General features: G+C 35.9%; 2 protein-coding genes across 2 annotated transcripts; both read right to left on the bottom strand.

Annotated features, from left to right (window-relative positions):
- Positions 1 to 963: 963 nt before the first annotated feature.
- LOC149893840 (uncharacterized) lies at positions 964 to 6,820 on the bottom strand. Its single transcript, XM_090076399.1, has 5 exons — positions 6,769 to 6,820; positions 3,916 to 4,014; positions 3,364 to 3,529; positions 2,737 to 3,162; positions 964 to 2,514 (listed from the first exon to the last, which is right to left on the bottom strand). The coding sequence occupies exons 1-5, from the start codon at positions 6,781 to 6,783 to the stop codon at positions 1,748 to 1,750; spliced, it is 1,473 nt and encodes a 490-aa protein (XP_089932525.1). The 5' UTR covers positions 6,784 to 6,820; the 3' UTR covers positions 964 to 1,747.
- A 13,410-nt stretch (positions 6,821 to 20,230) lies between these two features.
- On the bottom strand, positions 20,231 to 21,895 carry LOC149893839 (uncharacterized). Its single transcript, XM_090076190.1, has 2 exons — positions 21,139 to 21,895; positions 20,231 to 20,916 (listed from the first exon to the last, which is right to left on the bottom strand). Exons 1-2 carry the CDS (start codon positions 21,893 to 21,895, stop codon positions 20,231 to 20,233), a joined length of 1,443 nt encoding a protein of 480 aa, XP_089932316.1.
- Positions 21,896 to 26,782: the final 4,887 nt, after the last annotated feature.

The raw sequence follows: 26,782 nt of genomic DNA, 5'->3' as shown, positions 1-26,782 counted from the left end.
GAAAGTTCTTAAAGACAGCCCACACATTGTAAGATCAAAAATGAATAAAGCACCAAATTTGAAGCCCGTTCACAAAGAAAAACGGATGGAATTCGCCCGCGAAAACATGGCACGCGATTGGGAACAAGTAAGAAATTTTAGATTAAATTCTCATGAACACGTAAGATGTCACCCCTGAATAATTTTTGGATATTGGACTTTGAGCTGACCCGAGAGCGCTACCTATCTAGGGTGAAAGTAGACATAGTCCCACACCCAGGAATGTCAATTTTGAAATCAAGTAATGACGTCCGCGGTAATAAATTGGATTTGAAGTCAAAAATCATACTAAAAAAGGATTAGCAGGTGTAACATACAAAAATGCCTAGAAATTTTTTTTGGTAGTTTAGATATTACCCAAAATGGGCATGTATACTACCCATATGTGTGCCAAAATGTGTATAAAATTTCAGGCCAAAATATTGCTTACTTTTGAAATTATGGCAATTCCAGTTTTCAAAAACCTCACTTTTTGCCAATGTCACCATGTAAAGTTACCATCCATTGAGCCACTATCTAAGTTATCCAACAGGCAACACTACACTTTAGCCCTACAGGTTGTGGGCAAAAACTTTTGTAACAAAAAGTTTTTTCTAAGACTTAGTGGTAGAGAACTATGTCAAGAAAACTTATCAAGTTAAGGGATTTTCCTTTATTAATATAACTCCTAAATCATAATAAAAAAATGAGTATAGGACCATAGTTGTCCATTTTTTCAAAAAAGTGCATAAAATAAAAGTTGTAGGGCTTAAAAATTAGAGGGGGTCATTTTTATACAGTTTCCATTAATTTTGTGTTCCACTTGGAGAAATTTTGACAACCTGTGATATATTTCTAGTTTTGTAAACAAATCTTGCTGTCTTACAAATATATGATTGATTTTTCTAGTCAGCTTGAAAAAAAAAAAGATTCTGGGCTTATAAAGTTATATTGAAATAGTTTATTTCTTTAAATAAGTTTCAAAATACTAAGAGAACAAAATATGGTTTCTGCAAAAAAAAATGATTGATGAAAATTTTCTACAATTCATTAAGACCATCAAACCAAAAATGATTCTTAATTGATTCAAAAATTTTGTTTAAAGATGTTAACTGTTGTAATCAACAAGGCAGTTTGTCAGTTTTTCCGGGTAATCAGGGTGGGTGGTGGATCGCTTGAAGCGCTGTCAATGTTGGCCGAAATCTTGATGGGCTGCTTCGACGGCTTGTTCACTGAAGCGACCAAGGGAGGAGTTTTGGCGATCAATAAAGTCACTGATGTGGTGAAACACAACATGTAACTTTGGAGTTATATGGCAGTTTGGAAGTGCAAGGAAGGATGTCTTGAATTGTTGGATCTTTTCAAAATAATCGAAACTCAGTTCTGATCCAAAACAAGCTCGAACAACGCTGTCAAACTTCCGAAGTGTATCCACAAAGCCAAGAACTTGGAATGCTGAGTTAGCTTCTGCTAGTTGTTGAAGACGGTCCACATATTTTAGCAATTTTCGGCACTCATTTCCTTCAAACTGCCCACCATGGTAAGGACTCTGAGCAATGTTGAGGGAAGATGGCCATGCCTCAGCTTCTGGCCACACACCTTTAAGCATTTTGTAAAGGAGGTTGACAACACCTAGAAGAAGGTGCAACTTAGGGGGAGGAATGATGTCCAAGATGAGTTTGTCATTTGGTCAATTGATGATCGGGTAATGGATGACATTGCCAGTCAATTAAGCTTTGGCATGCACTCCACCAGACCGCCTGAAAGATTCGAAACTTTTCCTAAGGGAGCCCAAAGTTCGAAATGTTCCTGCATTTTCAAGGTTGTTTGCATCAATGTCACACCAGGCACAAAGGTGTGAGCTGGAGTGAGCCTGTAGGCCACAGAGAATGTTGGCCAATTTCAGATTGCATGCGATGAAAAGATTCACAGCATCGCAACCAACAAGTGCCCATACTTGGTGAACACTTTCATATGTTTCTGGAAACTCTTCAACAACAGCTAGTAGCATCTGACGTTTCACTCCAGTGTCTTTGGCAACTCGCTGCGTCAAGGATCTTTTAGCAGGTGAACTTCTAGATTCCTTATTTACTGCAGAGCTCTTCTCAACAATCGTAAGACAAAATTTCATAAACCCCTTGCCTCCATCAATGCCAAGCTTGACCAGGGGCTCAGAAGAAATATTCCGAGAGGTAAGAACTCTGTTGAGAAGATCCGACAAGCTCTTACAGTGAGCAACTGTAAAATCTCTAGAGTCCCCTTTAGTGCTTGACCCCTTGATTTGTGTGTGTGTGAAGAACTCACTGAGCTGTTGTCCAACAGCTAGGAACTTTGATGCAAAGTTAGGCTCAACTAGTTTTCCAACTGATGCTTGGTTAACTGTACTGACCAATCTCTTGATGCCAACATTGGACAATCCAGTATTCAGTTGAACATTCACAAGGTCTTGAGTAGTCAAAAACGAAGAAGCAGGTTTTGAGGAAGCTCCACTTGGGCCTTAAAATGGAATTTCTTTTTTTTTAAAGGATTAGAATATTTTAGATAACTTACTTCTAAATACAGTTTTTGTTGCTGAAAACTAAAGCCTCTATTTGTTCCTTCAAAAACTAAAATTCTGATGATATTTGCAAGTAAAAAAACAATCAATTATGGTGAATTTTGAACAATAATAGCTTGTTGTGAGCTCTGTACTATATATAGTAATAAATTTTTAATTACCTGGCGTAATGGGAAATGCATGACCTCCAGAAGCCTCAGAAAGACGAACAGTCCCATGGGGTGAGGCTTCCTTGTTTGTGATTACAGTGGCAGCAATCTGTTCGGCAGCCATTGCATCTCGGGCTGCCAAACCCTTAAGGTTCTCTCTAAAGGTAAACTGGTTGCAGGTGTGTGCTAAATCTTTACCAATTGGACTAAGGCAATCATTGCATCTCAAAGGAGTGTTTTTTTCTTCAGCTTTTGTCTCATCGAGTGGATGCTTTTCATTCATTTGTAATCGTCCAATTTTACACAAGAGGCAATCACAGACATGACCTCGTGTTTCTGTTCTGACAGAAATAGTTGTGAAGTCAAACAGAGGGGGAAGAGTGATATCTTGCCCTTCACCTTTACGCCTCATCATTGTTCTACAGGCTTCACAAATACCTTTAAGCATAAAAAGTGATTTTCATAAGTCAGAGAAATATTGCTGTACCTCAATGGTTTTGCTAGTAAAGCTGTGGTTTTTATGAGAACAGGCAGTTTAAATAAATCAATTAAAAGCAAGCAAGCTTTTTAATTTCATTGCAATACCACAATAAAACTGATTTCCCTATATACATACAATTAAAATCAACCCTACATTACCTTGAGGAATGTGAGAATCAGCTTTATCAAAACTGACTCCATAGATTTTGCTGATTTGCTCCCACATAAATGCTGTCAGTTGTCTTGAGCACTTTTTAAGACAAATCAGGCAAACAATTTTCTGATTTTCCTCATGAGTTCTGGCGTGGTTCGGCATTTTGATTGGCTGAGAGAAATATTTTTTTAAATTTTACATAAAAGAAAGTTTCAAGGAAATACCTAATCTATCAATCTTTGCATAATTATAAATATTTTAGTGAAACTTTTAAACATTCTGTTAGCCCCTGAGGGATTTTTATTAGATGAAAAAGTTTTTTTTCACTTATAGTATACAATGCAAACAATTAAATATACTAATCTTTGATTTATATGGATAACTAATGTACTTAAAGTAATTGTGAAGTGTACAAATTTGGGTTAAACTTAAGTGCTTAACAGAGCAATAAGATTGGAAGTAATAAAACTGGACCAAAACTAAGTCCTACAAAAAAAATTTATAAAATAAAATATGTTTCTTTATTATCCCGTAAACTGCCGCTCAAAATTTCATACCTTTATCTTGAAAAATGCCGGTGATTTAAGCGAAATACTTTGACAACTGAATTTACGGCAAAACAATGCAAGTCTTAGTGAACAACAACTTGGAGTCACCTTCAATAAAAAACAACATTACAAAATTGACTAAAAAATATGAAAGTATCACTGTTCATTTTAATGTTAAATTTCAAATGTTTCTTACCTTATTACTTAATAAGTTCTTTGAGAATAATCTGAAAAACTTCAAGGAAAACAAAAGTGTAAACAGAAATCAACTTGTTAAGAACACAAGTCAATTTTTAAATTTTCATGGTTTTGCAAAATTTTCAATAATGCCTAAAATTTTTTTTATAGAATTAAAATAGATGTTAAAGCCATTTTAAATACTTTTTTACTTTCATGAAGTTCTGTTAAAAATCGTAGCTAGGTAAATCTTGAAAATGCCGTTGGCAATTTAAAACAATGGAGATAAATTTTATAACATTAGTCATTTCAATAGTTGATTGAAATTTTACTTAATAAGATTACTGAACTTAAATAACTGTCCAAAATTCCTAAGCAGTTCCGAATTTAACTTTTTTTTCAAGCTGACTAGAAAAATCAATCATATATTTGTAAGACAGCAAGATTTGTTTACAAAACTAGAAATATATCACAGGTTGTCAAAATTTCTCCAAGTGGAACACAAAATTAATGGAAACTGTATAAAAATGACCCCCTCTAATTTTTAAGCCCTACAACTTTTATTTTATGCACTTTTTTGAAAAAATGGACAACAATGGTCCTATACTCATTTTTTTATTATGATTTAGGAGTTATATTAATAAAGGAAAATCCCTTAACTTGATAAGTTTTCTTGACATAGTTCTCTACCACTAAGTCTTAGAAAAAACTTTTTGTTACAAAAGTTGTTGCCCACAACCTGTAGGGCTAAAGTGTAGTGTTGCCTGTTGGATAACTTAGATAGTGGCTCAATGGATGGTAACTTTACATGGTGACATTGGCAAAAAGTGAGGTTTTTGAAAACTGGAATTGCCATAATTTCAAAAGTAAGCAATATTTTGGCCTGAAATTTTATACACATTTTGGCACACATATGGGTAGTATACATGCCCATTTTGGGTAATATCTAAACTACCAAAAAAAATTTCTAGGCATTTTTGTATGTTACACCTGCTAGTCCTTTTTTAGTATGATTTTTGACTTCAAATCCAATTTATTTCCGCGGACGTCATTACTTGATTTCAAAATTGACATTCCTGGGTGTGGGACTATGTCTACTTTCACCCTAGATAGGTAGCGCTCTCGGGTCAGCTCAAAGTCCAATATCCAAAAATTATTCAGGAGTGATGTCTAAATAGCTGAATATTTTTCATTTTGCAAGATATAAATGCTAAATTACTTTTGAATAATTTAGCATTTATATCTTGCAAAATGAAAAGTTTTGAATACATTGATGAGCTAAATTTATGTTTGATTCCATTTAAAAACAAATATCGACACAAAAAGTTTGTTTTTCAACAAGAGAGCGCCAGCATTCACACTAGTAACGAGACTGAAGCTTGGTTTGAAGCTTAAAAAATTGAGCAAATGTGGTGGCCTGCTCGCAGTCCAGATTTGAATCCTGTTAAAAACATGTGGGGAATTATTGTAAGACGTACCTATGCTGACCAGAAGCAATATAACTCTGTGGGAGAGCTAAAAGTAGCGGTATCAGAATGCTGGGAGGATATGGAGCCAAAAGTGCTGGAAAACTTGGTGGGAAGTATGCCTAAACGAATTTATCAAGTAATTGAGCGCAAAGGAGGTCCAATCGTGTACTAAAAATGTGATAAAAACAATTTTTTGGATAGTTTTGTTAAAAAATGTGAACTGCGTCTATAGAAAATAGTCAGCTATCTTTTGAATTTAATTCATTTATGATTGACCTCTTTTCAAATTTGATATTATTTTTTGATAATTTTCATTACTTTTGATACTTTATTTATAAACTATTGAAATACACTTTAAAAATAAATTTAAGTACGTTTTTAAGACATAATCCACATGCGCCTATAGGAAATGGTCGCAGTGTATGTATTTGATTCAGTAAATAGTTTTTTTTTTCAATATATAAAAAATTGAGACTGTTAATAGATCAATAATAAATAGTTAATGTTTTAAACTCTACTCATTATTACATTAAAATATTTTTGTTTTATTTTTTTATCCTTTTTGTTTATTATCAAATATTTTAGAGAACCAAAAAGAATTAGTTCATGTTAAAAAAACGAAATCTAGAAATTTTGATTATACCATGCTAAGCAACTGTGAGTAATGCGAATCTTTTAAAAAAAGGTTATTTTAATAGTCTCTATTCTTAAAAAACATATTTAAGCATCAGAACCCTACAATTGACAGGAATCAAACTCCTGGAACTTTTACTTTACTTTTATTTATAATCAAAATACTAATATTTAAATTTCAAATAAAAAAAAGGAAATAACATAAGTAGCAAACCAAAAATGTCTTTAATCCCTCAAAAAGATAAACTTAAAAGCTAAATTTTTACATTAAAATTACACAAATGTGAATACAAAATTAATATATAACAATAATAGCAATAAGCATCTGCGGCATTTGAGATTATGTTTAAACAGGATTTTTATAACATTTTTGTTTAGTAAAATTTTAAACGTTTTATGATCAACTTTCATAATACAAATTCACCTCAAAAAGTTTTTGAACTTTTCAAAAACAAACTCCCACAGGATTTTAATATTGTCCGCTTCATTTTCTGATTTTTATGCTTAAAAATCAATTAAACAATATTCAAACGATAGGAATTTGCATAAAAATAAAAACTTTCATACAAAGCTAACAACTTACAAGATTTGTATTCATGGAGCTCTCTGTTTCATATCCAAATGATTTATCTAAAAATTAGATTTATCAAAAACGAAAGAAAATACTTACAAACTTCATAAAAAATGCGCTTAATTAGATAGTTTTTTTAAAAAAACACATAAATCATTTATTGCGAAAAGACAAGATTTTAATTAATATACAACTAAAGCCATACTTTTTCCGCGCTTCTATCATTTTTATTCAACCAACTTCTTTTGCAAGATGCAATAATGCACTTGCTAAAACGTCTAGCCTCGGAAACTCTTGCTGAGCTCGAATTGCATAAAGTTTTTTCCAAATCAAAACAGAAAATTTCTATTAAAAGCATCATTACGATGTTTCTTAAAAATTTCATCGTAAGTTGTAAACTTTTTTCGTGATTCAAAAGCAAAACAATCGAAATTTTATTTTGCTTCATAAATTCAATCCTCGTGGTGAACAAGTAAATACCCATCGTTTACCATCACCTTGCTTTTATTTGCACCGTGAATGGAATCATGTTTCCTTTGTAAGTATCCGGTCTGCTCACGTCTTTGCATTCAGGCTATGATGATTATAACCACTCTCTAAGTTTTTCGGTTATTTTTTTACCCGCACAAGAATCAACATTTATAATTTTTCAAAAAACATGAACTAAACGCAAAGAAAAAGCAAAAATTGAAATACTCACTAAAAACCTCCGACTTTCATATGTTTACCAATTTTATCTGTTAAACGCTACAAAAAACATTTTTTTCGTTACCCTTAAAAATGATCATATATAGGGAAAAGCCGATTCTGGCGCATGAGCACAAAATGCATGCACAGCGCATCAATTTTTTTAATGAAAGTAGTGTCTAAAATGCATATTTTGATGTGTTTGAAGGTGATTTTGATGAATTTTCAGTTTTAAAAAACGTGCATCCTTTTAAAAATGGTTTCTTCAAAAATTTAATGCCTTGTTTTGTAGTGGCCAATGGCAAGTGTGTGAATTCCGTCATCTAAGATAATTCTTTTGTCGTCGTTAGCGCTGAGTGCGACCTTGTTGATTTCTTCGGTGTATACGTCATGATCATGGGATCGGAAAACGTTCATGGTTGCAAGCTTTTCTTCCTTATTTATTAGGCAGTCATAGTAGTCTTGATGAGTGAGGTGATTTTTGACCACGTTCTTTTTAACCCCTTTGCATTTTTTTTGTTCTTGATCTGCTTTTTCAATTTCTTCAGGGATGTAATAGGAGTAGAGCTTGGGTCGAAGTCCAACAAATTGCGTGATTTGCTTTCCACCGGTCTCATCTTTGAACATGCCAATAACCTTTTTATTTTTGCCTACTTTGAATCCAACGTTTTGAATGGCAGGATGGTCTTTAGGAAAGTCGCTCGTGTCAAATTTGCTTTCTACGTCATCAGCAATGTCTTTATAGAAATCAGGAGTTTCAATTTCATAAATGAGCGAGTCAGTGTCAGTCATGAGTAATTTTAATCGATTACCGTATTTGGGTTTCATGTAGTCATAGTGGTGTTCAAACATGAGAGTCTTGCTCAAATCGAGGATGCTCATTCCCAAGTAAACAGGTTTATCGTAAGTGACTTGTGTTTTCTTCATGTGAATGGCAGTGAGGTTTTCATCAAAAATGGTGCATCGGCTAAACCTTTCCTTTTTGGATAGTTTCAAGACTTCTTTTCTTGTGGTAACCAGTTTAATATCGACATGTTTTAGAATGTTTTCCATGGTTTTACCAAAGACGGAGTTGTTCATGAGTTTGAAAAAATCCTTCTCAAATTCGTTTTTAGCTCTTGTTCTTTTATCGGTATTGCCATCAATGTATTTTTTTATGAAAGGTTCTTCTTCAAAGCTGATTCCTCGATGAATTTTGGTGATGACAAGGCCAAGTCGTTACTACTATAAAAGGCCGATTCTGGCGCATTGATACCCCTTAAGTATGGGAGGGTATGTATAGCGTTGCATATGGTGATATTAAGGAAATGAAAAAAACTTCTTGCTGTGTTTTTAATTCAAAAAAATGTTCTGGCGCATTGATAGCGTAATATATTGGGGGGTTCAATGTTTTTTCCAAGATGTGTAAAGAAGTATAAAAATAATCATGTTATTTGTGTACCCTTCAAATAAACTAATTTTTTTAAGAAGTTAATTCAATTTCTTACCTTGTAGTACCCAATAGCCAATGTGGTGTGATCATTCAATAGGATTCTTTTGTCATCTTTTGCGCTGAGTGCAGCTTTGTTAATTTCTTCAGTGTAGATGTCGTGAAGATGAGATCTGAAAACGTTCATGGTTGCAAGTTGTTCATTTCCACTCAATAAGCAGTCTTTAAAATGTTGGTGAGTAAGCTTATTTTTGACCACGTTCTTTTTCATCCCTTTGCATTTTTTGTGTTCATCTTTAGTGATCTTGTAAGAGTAGAGCTTGGGTCTAAGTCCAACAAACTCTTTAATTATTTTTCCCCCGGCTTCGTCTTTGAACATGCCGATGGTCTTATTATTTAATCCTACTTCAAAGCCAACGTTTTCAATGGCAGGATGGTTATTAGAAAAGTTGCTTGTGTCAAACATGTTTTTAAGATCGTTTGAAATGTCTTTGAAAAAATCATCCATTTCGATTTCGTAAAAAAGTGAGTCAGTGTCAGTCATGAGCAACTTGGCTTTATCACCGTATTTAGGTTTGATGTATCCGTAATGGAAATCAAGCATCAAAGTTTTGCTCAAATCGAGGATGCTCATTCCCAAGTAAACAGGTTTATCGTAAAAGCATTTTGTTTTTTCCATGTGAATCGCGATTAAGTTTTCATCAAAAATAGTGTTTCGTTTATAAGGAGGGACTTTGGACAATTTTAAGGCTTCTTTTTTAGTGGTGATGAGTCTGACATCAACGCGCTTTAGAATATTTTCCATTGTTTTCCCAAAGACGGAGTTGTTCATGAGTTTGAAAAATTCCTTATCAGATTCGTTGGTAGCTCTTGTTCTCTCCTTGGTGTTGAGGCCAATGTATTTTTCCATGAAAGGTTCTTCTCTAAAGGTGATCCCACGATGAATTTTGGTGATGACCAAGCCCAATCGTTCATAGAGTTTTAGGTTTTCATGATGAACGACGTATTTTTCTTTGTTGTTTAAATTTGGAACGAGTTTGTCTACTTTTCCAATGGTTAATCTTTCAGGAGCTAAAGGGTAGTCGTTGTGTAAATCGTGAAGCTCATCAGGATAGCTCAAATCGACTTCAAGAATGCATGGCATGCTGCGCCAATTTTGAAGATCATTTATCCATCTGAATCCTCCAACGGGAAGAGGTTTGCTCATGGCCCATCCGTATAAATTGTTGGCGTCTAAATACTGAAGGAATTTCGATGGTTGTGAAGTATCATATTTTTCCATGTATTTGTTGTTAGCATTTCCAAGTCGGTTGGAGATCATGCTGATTCCACCGCGTATTCCTTTTCGGATCATGTTGAGCATGTCAATATCGGTTATCAATTCCAATTTAATTTTAGTTTCCTTTAACATGGCGTCCCAGGCTAATCCAGGAGAGGTGTAATACCAGGCGGGATCAAGGCCGTAACATTTTATGCATACGTCTCTAAAATTTTCAAAGGCATCTGCAAGAATCAGCACGTCAGACTTGTTGTATAGCTCGTGGTAATCTTTAAAGGTTTCGCATCCAAATACTTTCCAAACGTTTTGTGCATGCGAGTAGTCTTCCTCTTTTGCTGGTTCATCTTCCAGTTTGGAATCAAAGGCTTTGATAGGAGGCAATTGCGTTTCGGAAAACTTTTCAATGGAGTCTACCCATTCATAAGGGTAAATGCCTTTTTTTCTTATCAAGTTGAACTGTTTATCTTCAGAAAAATATTTTTTAACGTTTTTGCATTGATCGTCGGTTAGATTTTTAGCCAGTTTTTCTAATTTGTCAGGCATGAATCTGGTGGTGTCAATAAACCTAATTTCTTTCCAAACTCCTTGAAGTTTACCTTTCTTATTGATAAAGTCTCTTACTTTAATTTTTTTCGAGAAGCTGATGTAATTTTCTTCATTGTTTGGTATGCAATTGAGCTTCCCACCTAATTTCTTGATGAATAAATGACAGTCGTAGCCAGACAAGTTATGAAAGGCAACTGGAATAAATTTTGGAATTTTATAATCCAAGTTGCATTTATTATGAGCAGCACCACGGTATTTTCCAGTCAAATGACAGTGGTCCCATACTTTATCACCGTTAAGATCTTTATTGCAAATGTGACATTCAGTTGCAGCTTCAAACTTCTTCTTGTCCTCATCAGTTTCTATTCTATTTTTTTCCCATTGTTTTTGTAGTAAATCGCTGTCGTTCCAAATCTTTTTAAGGTCTGCTTCAAGCCTGGTGATAAATTTTTTAGCCACGTCATCGTCATCGCTTTCAGCTGTGTACGTTTCAAGCTTTCCCTTGTAAATAGTTTCGTCGTAGCATTTGATATAATAGACGATGGAACTTGGAACATGCTTTTGATATTGTTTGGTGTATGACTGTTTTGAGTCAGGGGTGCAAGTGTTGATGGTCTTGATGAAACTTTCAAAGTCAGCATAGATCACAAACGGATGTCTCATACCCTTTTGAAAGTTTTTAAACTCAAGGGTCGACCCTTCTTTAGGAAGATCGACTCTCATTGGAGCATTACCATAGCAGTCTTCTCGATGGATTTGAAGCTTTTCTTCTTGGCCAAAACCTTGCATGCACCTTCTGCAAAAATATCTTTTATGTTGCTTTTTCGATGCTGAAGAACCGGCAAACCGTCTGAAATTTTTAATGAGACAATAATGGCTGTTTTCTTCGTTTGAAATATACAACAAATCAACACAGTGCTTTCGGTCCATAAAATCAGATACTCGTAAAGGTTGAGGTGCTTTTTCTTCATACTCATAGACGTTTACGCTAATTTCAGTATTATTTACTTCAAACTTGTCGATTTTATGGTAATCAACAGGAAATTTTATTCCATCCCAATCGAGCTCTTCTGATTTTAGAATCAAGTCATCATCAATTCTTTCGTTGTCTCTATTTTTAAGGTTCAGAGCTCTGGTGACGCACCACTTGAAGCATTCATTGTCGTTGTTTTCCATGTTGACAATGGCCTTTTTGTTTTTCAACTTGGGAGGTAGCTCCATGTAGGAAGAACCGCTGAGAGGTCTATAGTCGATAAAATTCATATTCATTTTTAAAATCTTGGACAAGACGCCATTGGATCCCAACTTGTTGTATTTGACACTATTTTCCAAGATTTTTTCTTCCATTTGTCTTATTAACGTTCTTAAATCCGTAGCTGCTAGAATAATTTCCGAGTTGGATGAAAAGTTTGCCATTCGAGTGACTTCTTCACCAGTCAAGATGCTTACAGATTTCATTTCGCACGTTAAAATAATCCTTACCTTTGTGTTTCTTTCTCCTTCCATGGTTTGAATGGCGGACTCTCTCACCCTGTTAAAAAAGGATTCAAGGTCTTGGTATTGAGAAGACGGAGAGTAAGAAAATTGTCTCACAGAGCGCTCTGCTGAATGCTCAGTCATATTAAACTTTACTGTAAAAGGTCTTGGAGCATCAAATGCAACACCTTTGAGAGACTTGATCGTTTTTTCCACTCCGCTTTTTACGCTGCTTACTGTTTTCTTCACCGTAGTTGGAACGTAGGGATCAATAGCAGTGAGCACTTGGTTAAAACCGTTGGAGACAGTTGTTGCAATTCTTGAAAGCCAACCAGGTCTAGGAGCAGGAACAGGTTTTGGAGCAATGACGTTTGTTGAATCAACAACAGGTGTGTCAAGGATGGATGGTTCAGTTCTTGTCACTCGATTTTGCAAACGAGCAGGACCGAACGAAATCAAGTCATTGGAAACGGGTTTCGTAGCAGGCACAGGTCTCGGTGCAGGCAAAGGTCTCGCCTCAGTCGTGCGTCTACGAGCAGGTCCATACCCAATGATGGGCTTTGTATTTTGTATAGCTGCAATGAGCTCAGCTTTTCTCATTCTTGAGATGCCTTTGACACCTCGGTCATCAGCCATCTCTTTTAACGCTTTCATATTAAGTTTGTTCATTTTATATAGAGAGAAAAAATTATTTAACCCATTTCAATTTTTGCCGTGATAAAAAAAGAATTTTAATTTTCAGCAAAATTAAAATCACGTTCCGACTTAATTATTTGATAGCCGTGTTTATTGTCGAAGTATTTCCAGTAGTGACCCGTTTTTTTTCTTAATTGGTAATGAGACTTGTATTCAGTCACCTCACCTGTCTCCACATGGGTGATTTTGTAAGCGAAAGGATTTTTTCTAATTTCAACAAGTTTTGCCCATTTTGGATCGACAGGCTTTTTCTCTTTTGGCTTACGCGTTCTTGGCCTACCCACAGGTTTTCTTTCTTTCACTTTTGTCATCAATTCGTCTTTATCGAATCCCCAGTGTTGACAATTCCAAATTCTTTTCTTCTCGGTTTTTTCGGCAATGTGTCTCTTTCAAAAACGCCTCGAAAGTTTTTTAATTTTAGTTGTTTCGCAGCTTTTTCCAATTGAAAGTTGGTCAAGGCCTCATTTGGCAATGTTATTCCTTCGACGTTGATCATTTTTAAATTCGTGCAAAATTTAAAAAATGATTTCCACGGATCTTAAAAATCTACATGAGGCTGCTGACATCGGCTCCGTTTTACACCAAAAATTCGGCTACGTCAAGATGAACATTATAAACAGCATCGTTCAACGGTGTTAATTGTAAATCATCTCGAGCGTTGACGTCGGCTCCGTTCTCCACCAACAATTTAACCACTTCAAGATGACCTTTTTCAGATGCAAAGTGTAACGGTGTTTTATCGCGTAAATTTTGCGCGTTTACATTGACTCTGTTTTTCAACAAAAATTTAACCACTTCAAGACGACCTTTTAGAGAAGCTTCGTGCAACAGCGACATTTTTTTTTTTATTTATTGCAATGACTTCCATTTTATATTCCATTTTATATAAAAAAAGAATTTCTTTAAATCCTTTTTTTACATCTCTTCATCAGATTCCATTTCACCTAAATCCAAATCACCCATAATGCTTTGAACCAAAACAGGAGCATTTTTAGTGATGACCACTTCTGGAAGTTTGACTTGAATGGACTCGATCTGCGATCCAATAAAAACGCCTTCAATTTTTAAAGACGCAATGACAAAGCACCTTTGACGAACATACTCCAATGGATCTGCCTTTACAAGCTTTTTATTCTCCCTTTTACTAAACAAGGAAGTAATGTTCTTTTCTTTTCTATACAGCTTTCCGAAAAATATGGAAGATGAGCTTTCTGACTTTTTCTTTAAAATGGATAAATCTTCAACCATTAACTTTTTAGTTCTTCCTCCTTTCTTCAACAAGGGCGTCTTAAGAATGACTTGCTGTCGAAGAAATTTTGTTATTTTTTCAATCACCTCCATAAACTTTTCTTCTTCTGATCCCTTTTTATCGTCATGAGCAACAAAAGACATGGAATATCCAGTCAGCTCTTTTGTCTTTGGATCAAAACACTCAAACACACCCAAAGAATACAAAATGGGGGTTCTTAGAATAAAAGGACCTTTTCCATTGTCATACTCGTAATACAAAGGAATCTTTTGATACTGAATGGGTCTTGTGCCTGCGTAAATCTCACCAGCTATTAATTTACTCTCGTCAAAATTCTCAATCGTCACGAAATTCATCTTTTTTAATGCGAAAGAAATTTTTTTAAATCCTTTTTGGATTCGTGGAAATTCTTCGAATTTTTAGATCATTTTTGGATCCGACGCTTTTGGTTGCTCTTTGACTTTATTTATTTTTCTTCTAGCATACTCAAATACATCCTCCCGTTGCATGCCACTTTTTTCAAAACGAATCCCTCCACACTTTATTTTCAACTCCCATTCATCCATTCGACGAATAATGGTAAAATCTAAATCATTTTCGAAGCTGTAAATCTTGTAATGGTACTTTTCTTCATAAGGCGAATAATAATACGACTCCTTGTAATCATCCGTCTTAAGGTACTCATTTATAAAGGGCTCAAACAAAACCATTATCTAGTTCATTTTTTAATGGACCTGAAAATTTATTTTGTTGAGAAAATGACCAATGTCACTCGAAAGCAAACTGATCAATTCTCTATTGTCTACCCACGAATTAAACGAGTCTGGATATCCCAACCATTTGGCCAATGATTTTTTATTCGTCTTGCGAACGATTTTTTCAATCCTGAATATATCCTGGTGCGTCTTTTGCATTTCCTGCTCATAAAAAGTACCTTGAATTTCTTCACCGTTAGCATCAGCAATTTTATACGTGGGTGGATCCGTATACTGAACTTTTGATACGGTAAAAATTTCTTCAGTCCATCTTGGCGTATGCCCCTTTTCAAAATGAGACTTCTTTTTTGCGATTCGCACTTGATCACCCATAGAAAATTTTGGAGACGTTCTTTTCCTCTGTTTACCATTCAGGTTCATCCAGACCTTATTTTTATTCTTTTCATCGCTGGCTTCCACTGGTGTCATCTTGATGGAAGAGTGCTTTGTGTTGTTGTAATTTTCCACCATCTCATCCAAAACGTCAACGTATTTATTGGTATTGTTGGCTGAAAAATATTTAAACATTCTCTCTTTCATTGTTCTGTTCCATCGCTCGACGACGCAACTTTTTTCCTCGTTTTCAGTGGAGTACAATTGAACACCCAACGCTTTCACGTGCTTGTTGTAAAATTCTTTTCCTTTATCTACCCACAATTTTCATGCATTTTCTTTCTTGGAATATCTTTTTCAACGCTTCAGCCACTTCAAGACCTGTTTTACTTTTTAACGGAAAAATCCATCCATACTTTGAAAACACGTCAATCACCATGAGCAAATATTTTACACCGTTGTTGAATTTTGAAAACGATTTCATATCGACCAAATCTGCAGCCCATATCTCATCCATGTCGTGCACAATCACCCTTCTTCTTTTAAAATGGTGAATGACAGGTTTATGAAGCTCATCTGCAAGCTGGTCAGTCCATTTCAGAGGCATTTTTTTTTTAGATTCTTTTAACCGCTTCGAATTTTTAGATCCTACACCCAATCCAAATTTTGCTTTGGCTTTGATCACCGGCGTAATGAGCTTTCTCTCATTAATCTCTCTTTGAGTAGGATTGGGAATGGAGTTCATTTCTTCAAGCATCATTTGATCAGCTACATTCCTGTTTTGTTGGTCATTAAAATATTTATAAGCCAAATCATGGTGATACGCTGCATTGTCCGCTCTGTCTACCGGCTTGCTCCACTCTTGATACATGTCCGTAGAAGTCAGTCGCTTGTCCAGGTTTGTGCCGGGTCCTGCAAAGTTCATCCCAAAAATATGCATTTCTCCTGGAAATTTTGCCCACGGAAGCTTCACTTTGCTCGACAGCTTATTGATCGATTCGACCAAATCACCTCCTTTTGTTTCTTTAGCAATAAATTGGCATTTGGTCGTTCCGCAAGAGTCGCAAGTCCCTTTCAACATAGGTCTATTGTTTTTTGTCATCTCCTTTTTCAAGTGAATGGTTTCAGTTTCTCTTTTGCATTTAACGCAGTACATTTTAAATACAAGAAAAATATTTTATATCTCAATACAAAATGGAAGTCATTGATTTGTCATGGAATATCGGAAAAACCAAAAGATACAACAACAAGCTTTTGCCAAGAAGCATTCGAGGAATCAACGTCGGAAAGTCTGGTTGCGGAAAAACAACCTTACTGCTCAATTTATTGCTTAGGCCTGGATGGCTGGATTATAACCACTTGCAAGTCTTTGGTAAATCCCTTTTCCAACCCGAATACAAAATACTCAAAAAAGCCTTTGAGAAGAAACTACCAAAAGAACTCATTCTACAATTATTCAACATTCAAAGCCAAATTGAAAAGCTAAACTCCAGTCCTGAAGACGTCATTGATGAAATATCGAAAGAATGGGACGGAGAAACAGACATGGAATGCCAATTTTTCGAAAGTGAAGAAGACGTGCCTGAACCTGAATCCTTAAACTCGACCAAAAACAACTTGATGATCTTTGACGATTTGCAACTCACCAAACAAAACAAATGTGAAAAATATTACATCCGAGGAAGACACTCCAACGTGGACTGCTTTTACCTCTCTCAAAACTATTTCTTACTCCCAAGAAAAACCATCAGAGAAAATGCCAACTTTATTTGCCTCTTTCCTCAGGACGATAAAAACATCAACCACATTTAACAAGATCACGTTTCCAGCAACATGAAAAAAGAAGAATTTAAAAAGTTTTGCAAGTACTGCTGGTCTCAGTCCCACGGATTTGCTGTCATTGATTTATCCTCCAAAAAAGACCATGGAAAATACAGAAGCGGGTTGGACGATTTTTATTTTCCAAACGTATAAAAAACATGTCTGGATTCTATTTGCTTACCAAATCTAAAAAAGATCTCCCTACCGTATCAAACAGCTCCATCAAAACATACTTTGAAAAACCCATCGAGCTGGATTTAAACAAACAGTATGAAATGGCGCTCGTTGGACTCGAAACCTATCGAAGCTATCCCAACGTTACCTCTAAAAATAACGTTTTTAGATACAGCCCAAACTCTGGATCAAACAGTTACACCATCTACATTCAAGAAGGATCCTACGAAATCAACCAGCTCAACGAGTACCTTCAAAATGAAATGCAAAAGCAAACAGGAAACTTGTACAGAGTAGACGGAGTCACCATTACAGCAAACGAGTCTTCGTTAAAAGCCGTATTAAAATTTGGAAAACCTACAGCAACGACAAAATACTGGGTTGATTTCAACGTCAATAACAGCATAGGTTCGCTCCTCGGATTCGATAGAAACGAATACACCTACGTCGAAAAAAAAGAAGACCCTGTCGACCCTAATAAAGTCACAAGCGTCATCGACACTTACGAGTCTGAAAACATCGTGAGAATTGAAGAAACTGCAGTCATTCGAGTCACCAACGACATTATCGGCTCGTCTTATTTAGACGGAAGAACAACAAACGATATATACTCCTTTTACCCACAAGTTGAACCCGGAACCAAAATTGTTGAAAAACCTTTTCACCTCATTTACATTCCCATCGTTGTTAGCAAAATTTCAAGAATGGAAACACAAATCGTTGATCAAGATGATCATTTGATCGATTTTAGAGGAGAAGACATCATTGTCAGATACCACATCAGAGAAAAAATCTCATCTACTCTACACGATCTTTTCTCCGGAAGCGCTTTCAGTCGATAAATCTCAAAGAATCTGAAAATTCGAAGAATTTCCATTGTTTCAAAGAAACTGAAAAAAATTTTTCCTTTTCTATTAAAAATGTATCAAAAGATCAGTGTCAACATTTCGAAAGGACAAACCGACAAGATTAAAAAAGCGTTGCATGATAAAACTGCAACCAGTATAAAACTCACTCATCAAGACTTGAACGGCGAACATGTTCTTGCTGTCACGCAAACCCAACTCAACCAAATTGCAAAAGCCTATAAAGCTGGAAAAGGCGTCACGCTCAAACTCAGCAAAAAACAACTCATGCACAACGCAAAAGTAGAAGGTGGATTCATCGGTGCCCTTTTACCTTTACTAGGTATGATCGGAAGCACCATCGCTACAAAAGTCGTCCCTGCTCTTGCCACTGGACTACTCTCTGGTGTTGGAGCCTCTGCCGGTTCTGCCATGGTCGACAAAATCGCTGGACGCGGTATCGTTTACTTAAGAAAAGACGGAAAAGGACTAAAAATATCCAGATTAGGATCAGGTATATACCTAAACCATTGGAATGGAAACACTCAAGGCAATGGGCTCTACATTAAAAATAAAAAAGCATACGATCGTATTGGCTCTGGAGAAGAAGAACAATTCTCCGGTCTTGGCTTACTGCTCGGTCCCAATTCACCCTTCAATAGCATACCCATTTTAGGCTCCATTTTGTAGAATCATGGAAATTCTTTGAAAACGTTTTCGAATGTTTTTAAAGAAAATACACCTTTATCATTCCTATTTCTCCTTCAGACGAAATAATTAACGTCTCTCCCACATACACATCCAACACGCTCGAAAAAGAAACGATTTTTGAAACCCAATACAACTGATCAGACTTACGCACCAAATCCAATTTCTTATCGTCGCTCTCTTCTCCAAACTTAAAACTCTCACTAATAACACCGCTTGTCTCCATTGAAAATATCAACATCCCTTTCTCTAAACACACTCTAAATTCCGATGTCGGCTTAACCATCTTACACATTTCACTAAACCTACTAGCCGAAACTCTTCTCTTTAACCAAAAAGAATAGCGCTCACTCAAACTCACGTTTTGAACGCTTTCCGTCGCCACCTTAATATTACACGCAAACTGGTCTAAAGTTCTCACGGCAATTTCTAAACTTCCCGCACTCAAAATCGACAAAGTCAACTCACTTCCATTTTTCACCGTTTTAAACACCTTGCTCACATAACTCTCAACACCTACATGCAACGGTTCCTCAAATTCAAACACGTACTCATCAAAACGATCTGAAAAAAGATTCACCTCAAACATTAAATTTATCGTTGTTTTTGTTCGCACACTTATAACTTCTTTACTTATTCGCAAACACACCATCCTCATATTTTTGAACAAAAGATCAAACAACGCTTTCACTTCACCTGCATTCTTTGTTCGCGCTATAAACATTTTTTAAGAAGAAAAGAAATTTTTAAATCACATCTTAAGAAATTGAATTAACTTCTTAAAAAATTTAGTTTATTTGAAGGGTACACAAATAACATGATTATTTTTATACTTCTTTACACATCTTGGAAAAAACATTGAACCCCCCAATATATTACGCTATCAATGCGCCAGAACATTTTTTTGAATTAAAAACACAGCAAGAAGTTTTATTCATTTCCTTAATATCACCATATGCAACGCTATACATACCCTCCCATACTTAAGGGGTATCAATGCGCCAGAATCGGCCTTTTATAGTAGTGTCGTTCATAGAGTTTTAAGTTTTCGTGATGAATGACGTATTTTTCTTTGTTGTTTAAATTTGGAACGAGCTTGTTGACTTTTCCAATTTTTAATCTTTCAGGAGCCAAAGGGTAATCGTTGTGTAAATCGTGAAGCTCTTTAGGATAGCTCAAATTAACTTCGAGAAAGCAAGGCACCGATTTCCAATTGTTGAGTTCAGTCATCCATCTGAACTTTCTAACGGGAAGAGCTTTGCTCATAGCCCATCCATAAAGATTGTTGGCGTCTAAGTACTGAATAAATGTGGATGGTTTTGAAGGATCATAGTCTGGCTTGTATTTGTTGTTAGCATTTCCAAGTCGATTCGAGATCATGCATATTCCACCGCGTATTCCTCTTTGGATCATGTGGAGCATATCGATATCGGTGATCAAGTCCATCTCATTTTTAGTTTCTTTTAACATAGCGTCCTAAGCCAAACCAGGAGAGGTGTAATACCAAAGAGGGTCGAGACCGTAATATTCCATGCAAGTGTCTCTAAAATTTTCAAAGACATCGGCAAGATTAAGAACGTCGGACTTGTTGTACAGCTCGTGATAATCTTTAAAGGTTTCACATCCAAATACTTTCCAAACGTTTTGCGCATGCGCATAGTCTTCTTCGCTGATGTGTTTATCGTTTAGTCTAGAATAAAAGGCTTTGATAGGAGGCAATTGCGTTTCGGAAAACTTTTCAATCGAGTCCACCCATTCGTAAGGGTAAACGCCTATTCTTAGCAGCAAATTTCTTTGTTCTCCGCTGTAGAATGAATTGAGATGTTTGCACATAACGTCTCCTTTTTTATATCTTCTATGAGCGCAATCTTTGCAATTGGCTTTGCACTTACATTTTTTGCCTTTCTTATCAAGACAGTCCTTTTTGCATTTTTTAGGGTCTAATTTAGAGCACTCCTCACACAAATCTTTAACAAGGTTGTCAGTTAAATCTTCTAAAGGGCTTTGCATGAACCTGCAGCTGTCAATGAACCTCAAATCTCTATACACTTTTGTTGGCTTTCCTTTCTTATTAATCGAATCTTTTACTTTGATGCTTTTCGAGAAGCTTATGTACTTTTCTTCGCTGTTGGGTATGCAAGTTAGCTTTGCCTTTTTTCCACCTAATTTCTTGATGAACAAATGACTGTCGTAGCCAGACAAGTTATGAAAGGCAACGGGTATGAATTTTGGAATTTGATAATCAATGTTGCATTTTTTATGAGCAGCACCACGGTACTTTCCAGTCAAATGACAGTGATCCCATACTTTATCACCGTTAAGATCCTTTTTGCAAATGTGACATTCAGTTGCATCTTCAAACTTCTTTTCATCCTCATCAGTACCAGGTTTCTTTTTTTCCCATTGTTCTTTCCGTGATTTGATGTCGTCATAAATTTTAAAAAAGTCATCTTCAATCATAGTAACAAACATTTCACCTACGTCATCGTCTTCGCTTTCGGCTGTGTACTTGGCAAGTTTACTTTTAAAGCCATCAGGTCCTACGATGTAATAGTAGAACGAGCATGGAACATGCTTTTGATATTTTTTGGTGTATGACTCTTTACCATCATATTCAGTGTTGTTATCGACGGGCTTGATGAAACTTTCAAAGTCGGCATAGACACAGTACGGAACTCTCATGGTGTTGATGAAGTTTTTAAACTGAACAGTCGACCCTTCTTTTGGAAGACCGATTCTCATTGAAGCGTTATCGTAGCAGTATTTTCGATGGATTTGAAGCTTTTCTTCAAGGTCATAACCATGCATGCAATTTCTGCAAAAGTATTGTTTATGTTGATGTTTTGATGCTGAAGAACAAGCAAACCGACTGAAATTGTTAATGAGACAGTAATGGCTGTTTTTTTCGTTTGAGATAAGAAGCAAATCGATCTTGAAATTTCGATCATGAAATTTCGATATTTGCAAAGGTTGCGGTTTATTCTTTTCATACTCAAAGACGTTCACGCTAATGTCAGTATTATTTTTCTCAAACTTTTTAACATCACTCACCTTTACAGGAAAATCCATTCCTTCCCAATGAAGCTCTTTCGATTGTTTAATCAATTCATTATCAATTCTTTCGTTGTCTCTATTTTTCATGTTAAGAGCTCTGGTGACACACCACTTGAAACATTTATTGTCGTTGTTTTCCATGTTGATGATGGCTTTTTTTGTTTTTCAACTTGACAGGTAGCTCCATGTAAGAAGATCCATTAAAAGGCTCATAATCAGTAAAGCTAATGTCCATTCTTAAAATCTTAGACAAGACGCAATTGGATCCCATCTTGTTGTAATTGGCACTGCTTTCCAAGATTTTTTCTTCCATTTGACTCATGAGCGCTCTCACATCTGTACCCTTGAGTAATCTTTCCATGAAGGATGAAAAGTTTGCCGGCTGAGTAGTCTCTTCGCCTGTTAAGATGCTTACGCGAGTCATTTCACAGACAAGAGTCATTCTCACCTTTGTGTTGATTTCTCCTTGCATGGTCTGAATAACAGACTCTCTCACCAAGTTTAAGAAAGAAACAATATCTTGTTGCCGAGAAGACGGCTCATATGAAAATACTCTGGTGGAACGCTCTGCCGAATGCTTAGTCATATCAAACTTTATGGTGTAAGATTTTTCACGCGGTTTAGGAGCAATAGGAGGTTTTACAACAGGAGTTGGAGCAGCAAATGCAACGTCTTTGATTGACTTGATCGTTTTTTCCACTCCGCTTTTTACGCTGTTCACTGCATTTTTCACCGTGGTTGGAATGAAAGGATCAACGAGAGCATTTATTTTGTTTATGCCATCAGTAAGCGCATTAATAGCAGTTGCCTTAAACCTTGAAAACCAGCCATCTTTTGCTGCAGTAGCAGGCGCCGGTTTTTGCAAATGAGCAGGTTTCGGAGCAATTGGCGGCTTTACAACAACAGGTGGAATGATCGACGGCTTTGGAGCAATTGGCGGCTTTACAACAACAGGTCTTGGTGCAGGCAAAGGTCTCGCCTCCATCGTTCGTCTACGTGAACCACTTCCAATGATGGTAATATTTAAAGCTGCAATGAGATCAGCCTTTCTCATTCTTGAGACACCTTTGATATCATCACGACCTTTAGCCATATCTCTTAATTCTTTTACAGTCATTTTATTTCGATCTTTTCGATCATTAACAGGCTTTTTAGCACCAATGACAGGTTTTGTTGTTCTTATTGCTTCAACGAGCTTTTCCCCTGTCATTTTGGTATAGCCTTTGATGTGCCTTTCTTTAGCATCTCTTCGCAATGATGCCATTGAGACTTTCGATTTATTTTCCATTTTTATTAACGGAAGAAAAAATTTTTCGGTGTTTTTATCTTTCGCGATAAATTTTTCTGAAGATTGGCGGCTCATTTTATTTTCGCCGTTACTTTCCTTAAGTCAATTCAATTTTTTTATAATCTCGGCAAACTGTCGGCTTCTTCGAAAAGTCTTCCGCAAAAAATTACGATGGTAACCATGACAACCGTTTTCAATTCTTAAAAAAGAATTAAAAAGGATCTTATGAAACAAGATAATTAGCAAAAATTTCGCTTATGGAGTCGTATACATGCGCTTGGCCCGTTTCATCAAATCTAATCGTGCACTTTCTTCCCCATGTGCAGTAAACTTGCATCCAGATGTTTCAAGCAGCAGGAGCGCAAAATCGACCCACTCTCCAAGAAGACGAAGAGAATTTTTCCCATTCTTCTGCAATAATATCATTTTCAGATTTCGACAAGTCATCCAACTCTCTTTCCAACATTCTTCCCATTTCTTCATCATCATCACCTTGCAAATTAATGTCTTCAGCTGTGAAACTGACAAGATGGTGATTGCCATCTCTGTACTCAATGACAATACTCTCTTCACCGAACTCTGTGTCTCCATATAAACTGTAAACATTAACAAGAACCTGGTCCCCTGATTCGTTCAAGACGACTGCATATGGAATACCATCTCTGTATTCAATGACAAGTCTAGCATCAAAATCAGAACGTAAAAATACATGATGGCGATGACCATACTCATCCATCAAATACTCAATAATGTCATCGTTGAAGCAGATATATTTTTTACCATTTTCATCAAACTCAACATCATCTTCAGGATCTTCAAAAACAGTTATTTCGCTGACATAACCATGGAGCATTTCCACATACTGATGTCCCAAGTCGTCAACGCGAACGACATATTGATGTCCAGCCTCATCCGTTTGAATCAAAACCCTTTTTCCGAAAGAGTCAAGCTCATAAGGGAGGCTGAATCCATATCGACTCTCCCAAAGTTGCTCACCAGAGGGACCTCTCACGTATTGCCTATTTATTGCATCCATTTTTTTCTTGCTGCGTAAATGCCATTATTCGAATTCAATTTTTTTCAATCTCAGCAAACTTTTTCAGCAAACTTTTTTTTCTTCATGTTCATGAAAAGCCATCGCTGTAAATCTATTTTTCAACTCTTTTTTTGAAGAATTGAAAAAATCAACGAGGGTAAAGAATTTCAAACTTGATTCCATTTTCAACCTTTCCATTTCGATTAGCAAAATATTCACATTTATGTCCAGTTCCTTTCACTGCCTTGTAAATAGACTTGTATTCAGTCACCTCACCCGTTTCAACGTTGGTTAATCTCACAGTGATTGGATTTTTTCTTGCTGAACGAAGCCAGTCCCATTTTTGACTGCCAACTGGCCTGCACTCTTTCACACTTTCCAAAATATCATCTTTACTAATCAAGTTTTTTTCAACTGCAAGCATCATCAGACCTAATAATTTGTTTGAGGTTTTGGTGACTCCGTTTTCCCTAAGCAAATTTTTCAAATACGACGTTGTATATCTCATTTTATTTACGGAAGAAAAAAAATTTTAGATCCTTTCTGAAGGGTGTAAATATTCAAACTTGATTCCATTTTCAACCTTTCCATCTCGAAGCTTAAAATATCTCCATCCATGACCAGTTTCTTTCTCCGATTTGTAAATAGACTTGTATTCAGTCACCTCACCCGTTTCAACGTTGGTCAATCTCACAGTGATTTTCTTAACAGGTTTCTTTTCTTTCGGTTCATGTATTCTCGGTCGACGTTTTCTCTTTTCTGTGGCTCTCTCCAAAATATCCTCTTTACTGATCAAGTTATTTTCAATCGCAAGCATCAACAACGTTAGCATATTTTTAGATGTTTTAGTAACACCGTTTTCCGTTTTTATTCAGCAACTCTTTTAAAAACTTTTTTGTGTAATACATTTTATTTACGCCGTTATTTTTTTTAAGCCAATTCAATTTTTTTTTACCAATGACACTGCTTTGATAAGTTTTCATTTGCCCTTTAACGTTTTGTTATCCATTTTTAAGATAAAAAAACTAATAAACAACGTTCATGTTTGTTCCGTCTGAAACAAAATTAAGCATTTTATCAGAGATCACCACGGCAAAGATAACGGTATTTGCAACAGTTGAAGTTCGAAATTTAAGGTTGATCACCAATTCAGCTGTTTCTGAAGTCACTCTTTCTTTTTGCTTGCTGATATCAACAAAGAACAAGGGATACAATTTTATATAATGAAACAAGGACAACCCAGATTGGCAAACAAGTTCGTTTGTGCCGTAATATTTTTCATCAAAAGAAATCGTATCTGCATAAGCCATGGTCACTTTCTTTTCGCTAAAATTCAAGTCGTAATTATAATTGGGATACTTTATTCCATTGACGGTCACGTAAAAATTGCTAATATCGAAATGGTCAAATAGTGACGGATTAACAGTTTGACTGGATGGTCTGTTCGTCTGAAGTCCAAACAAAATATACGACGGAACGCTTTTGTCGGTGATTCTTCCAAGCGACCAGGTAAATTCTGTTTGACCAGCAGGAATAAGCTGTCTTTCGCATTTGTTTGCTTTGTAAGCCACTTGAATGGGAATCTTTTGAGATATTAAACTCATGAATTCAGCATTTCTTGAAACACTCAATTCAGCGCGTGGCATATAAAGCCTGAATTTTTTAAGATCGATCATTCCTATACTAGCGCTCTCCGCTCTATAAATCGCATCATCGCATTCTTTCTTTGTAAAGGTGATGGTGTGTCTAAACCCATAAACAACTTTATCATAGGTTTCACAAAAACCAAAAATGTGCTTCAAAGGTATTCTGAACGAAAAAGCGCCAACAGATGTAGTGTCTGCAAACAAATGGTCTCGTCTAACTTTAAATCCTTCATTTTCAACAAGATTTGATGTGTCCATCATCCAGATTTGCTTCATACCATCTGTCATCTGAAATCCGTGAGGGTATTTCACTATTCCAAGAATGGTGGTGGCATGACCTGGATAAATAACTCTTTTCACTTGCTCTCCAGACAAGTCATAAGTCACGTCGTTGAACAAATACATTAAAGCATTATTCACCAAGGCGATCTTGTCTGTGGCTTCATAAAAGGTTCCATCACTCTTTTTCAACACTCCTTCAATAAGACTGTAAGCCTCTGATGGTAATGTTTTAATAGATTGACAGTCAATTTCAAAAGTGATCGTTCCTGAAGAATTTAAATCAAGATTGGTTGGAAGGTATTCAAAAAAATCTAATTTTTCAATGCCAGTGTCATACTCTGGTTTATCAGTCAGTCTTAATCGATCAGTATTTACCATTTTATAGAAAGAAAAGTTTTTTTATATCAATTCACACTCATCCTTCAAGCGATCTTCATGCCTCTTCCCATCTTGACCAGGTCTTGGATTTGAATCGCATTCTGTTTCGACATTTTACTAATGGATGAACCAGTTTTTAATTTCTCAATGGTATTTTTACCTTTATCAACAGCCGTATCTTTAGCAGCAGAAATGGCAGAAAGAGCCAACTCTGTACCGGCAGATTTTGCAGCTGTAATCGCTTCTTGACCAATTTTGCTTGATGCAGCATTTTTAAGCATAGTCATTGTTGCTTTTGAAATACTTGAAGAAGCTGCTCTTTTGATGAAATTTTTAATCAAGTC

This window comes from Hydra viridissima, unplaced genomic scaffold, assembly GCF_058129835.1.
Source record: "Hydra viridissima isolate aposymbiotic clone 2 unplaced genomic scaffold, HvirCarnegie_v1 scaffold_1, whole genome shotgun sequence".
NCBI classification, from domain to species: Eukaryota; Metazoa; Cnidaria; class Hydrozoa; order Anthoathecata; family Hydridae; genus Hydra; species Hydra viridissima.
The sequence above is the reverse complement of the archived record's forward strand: the minus strand, read 5'-3'. Positions and strand labels throughout refer to the sequence as shown.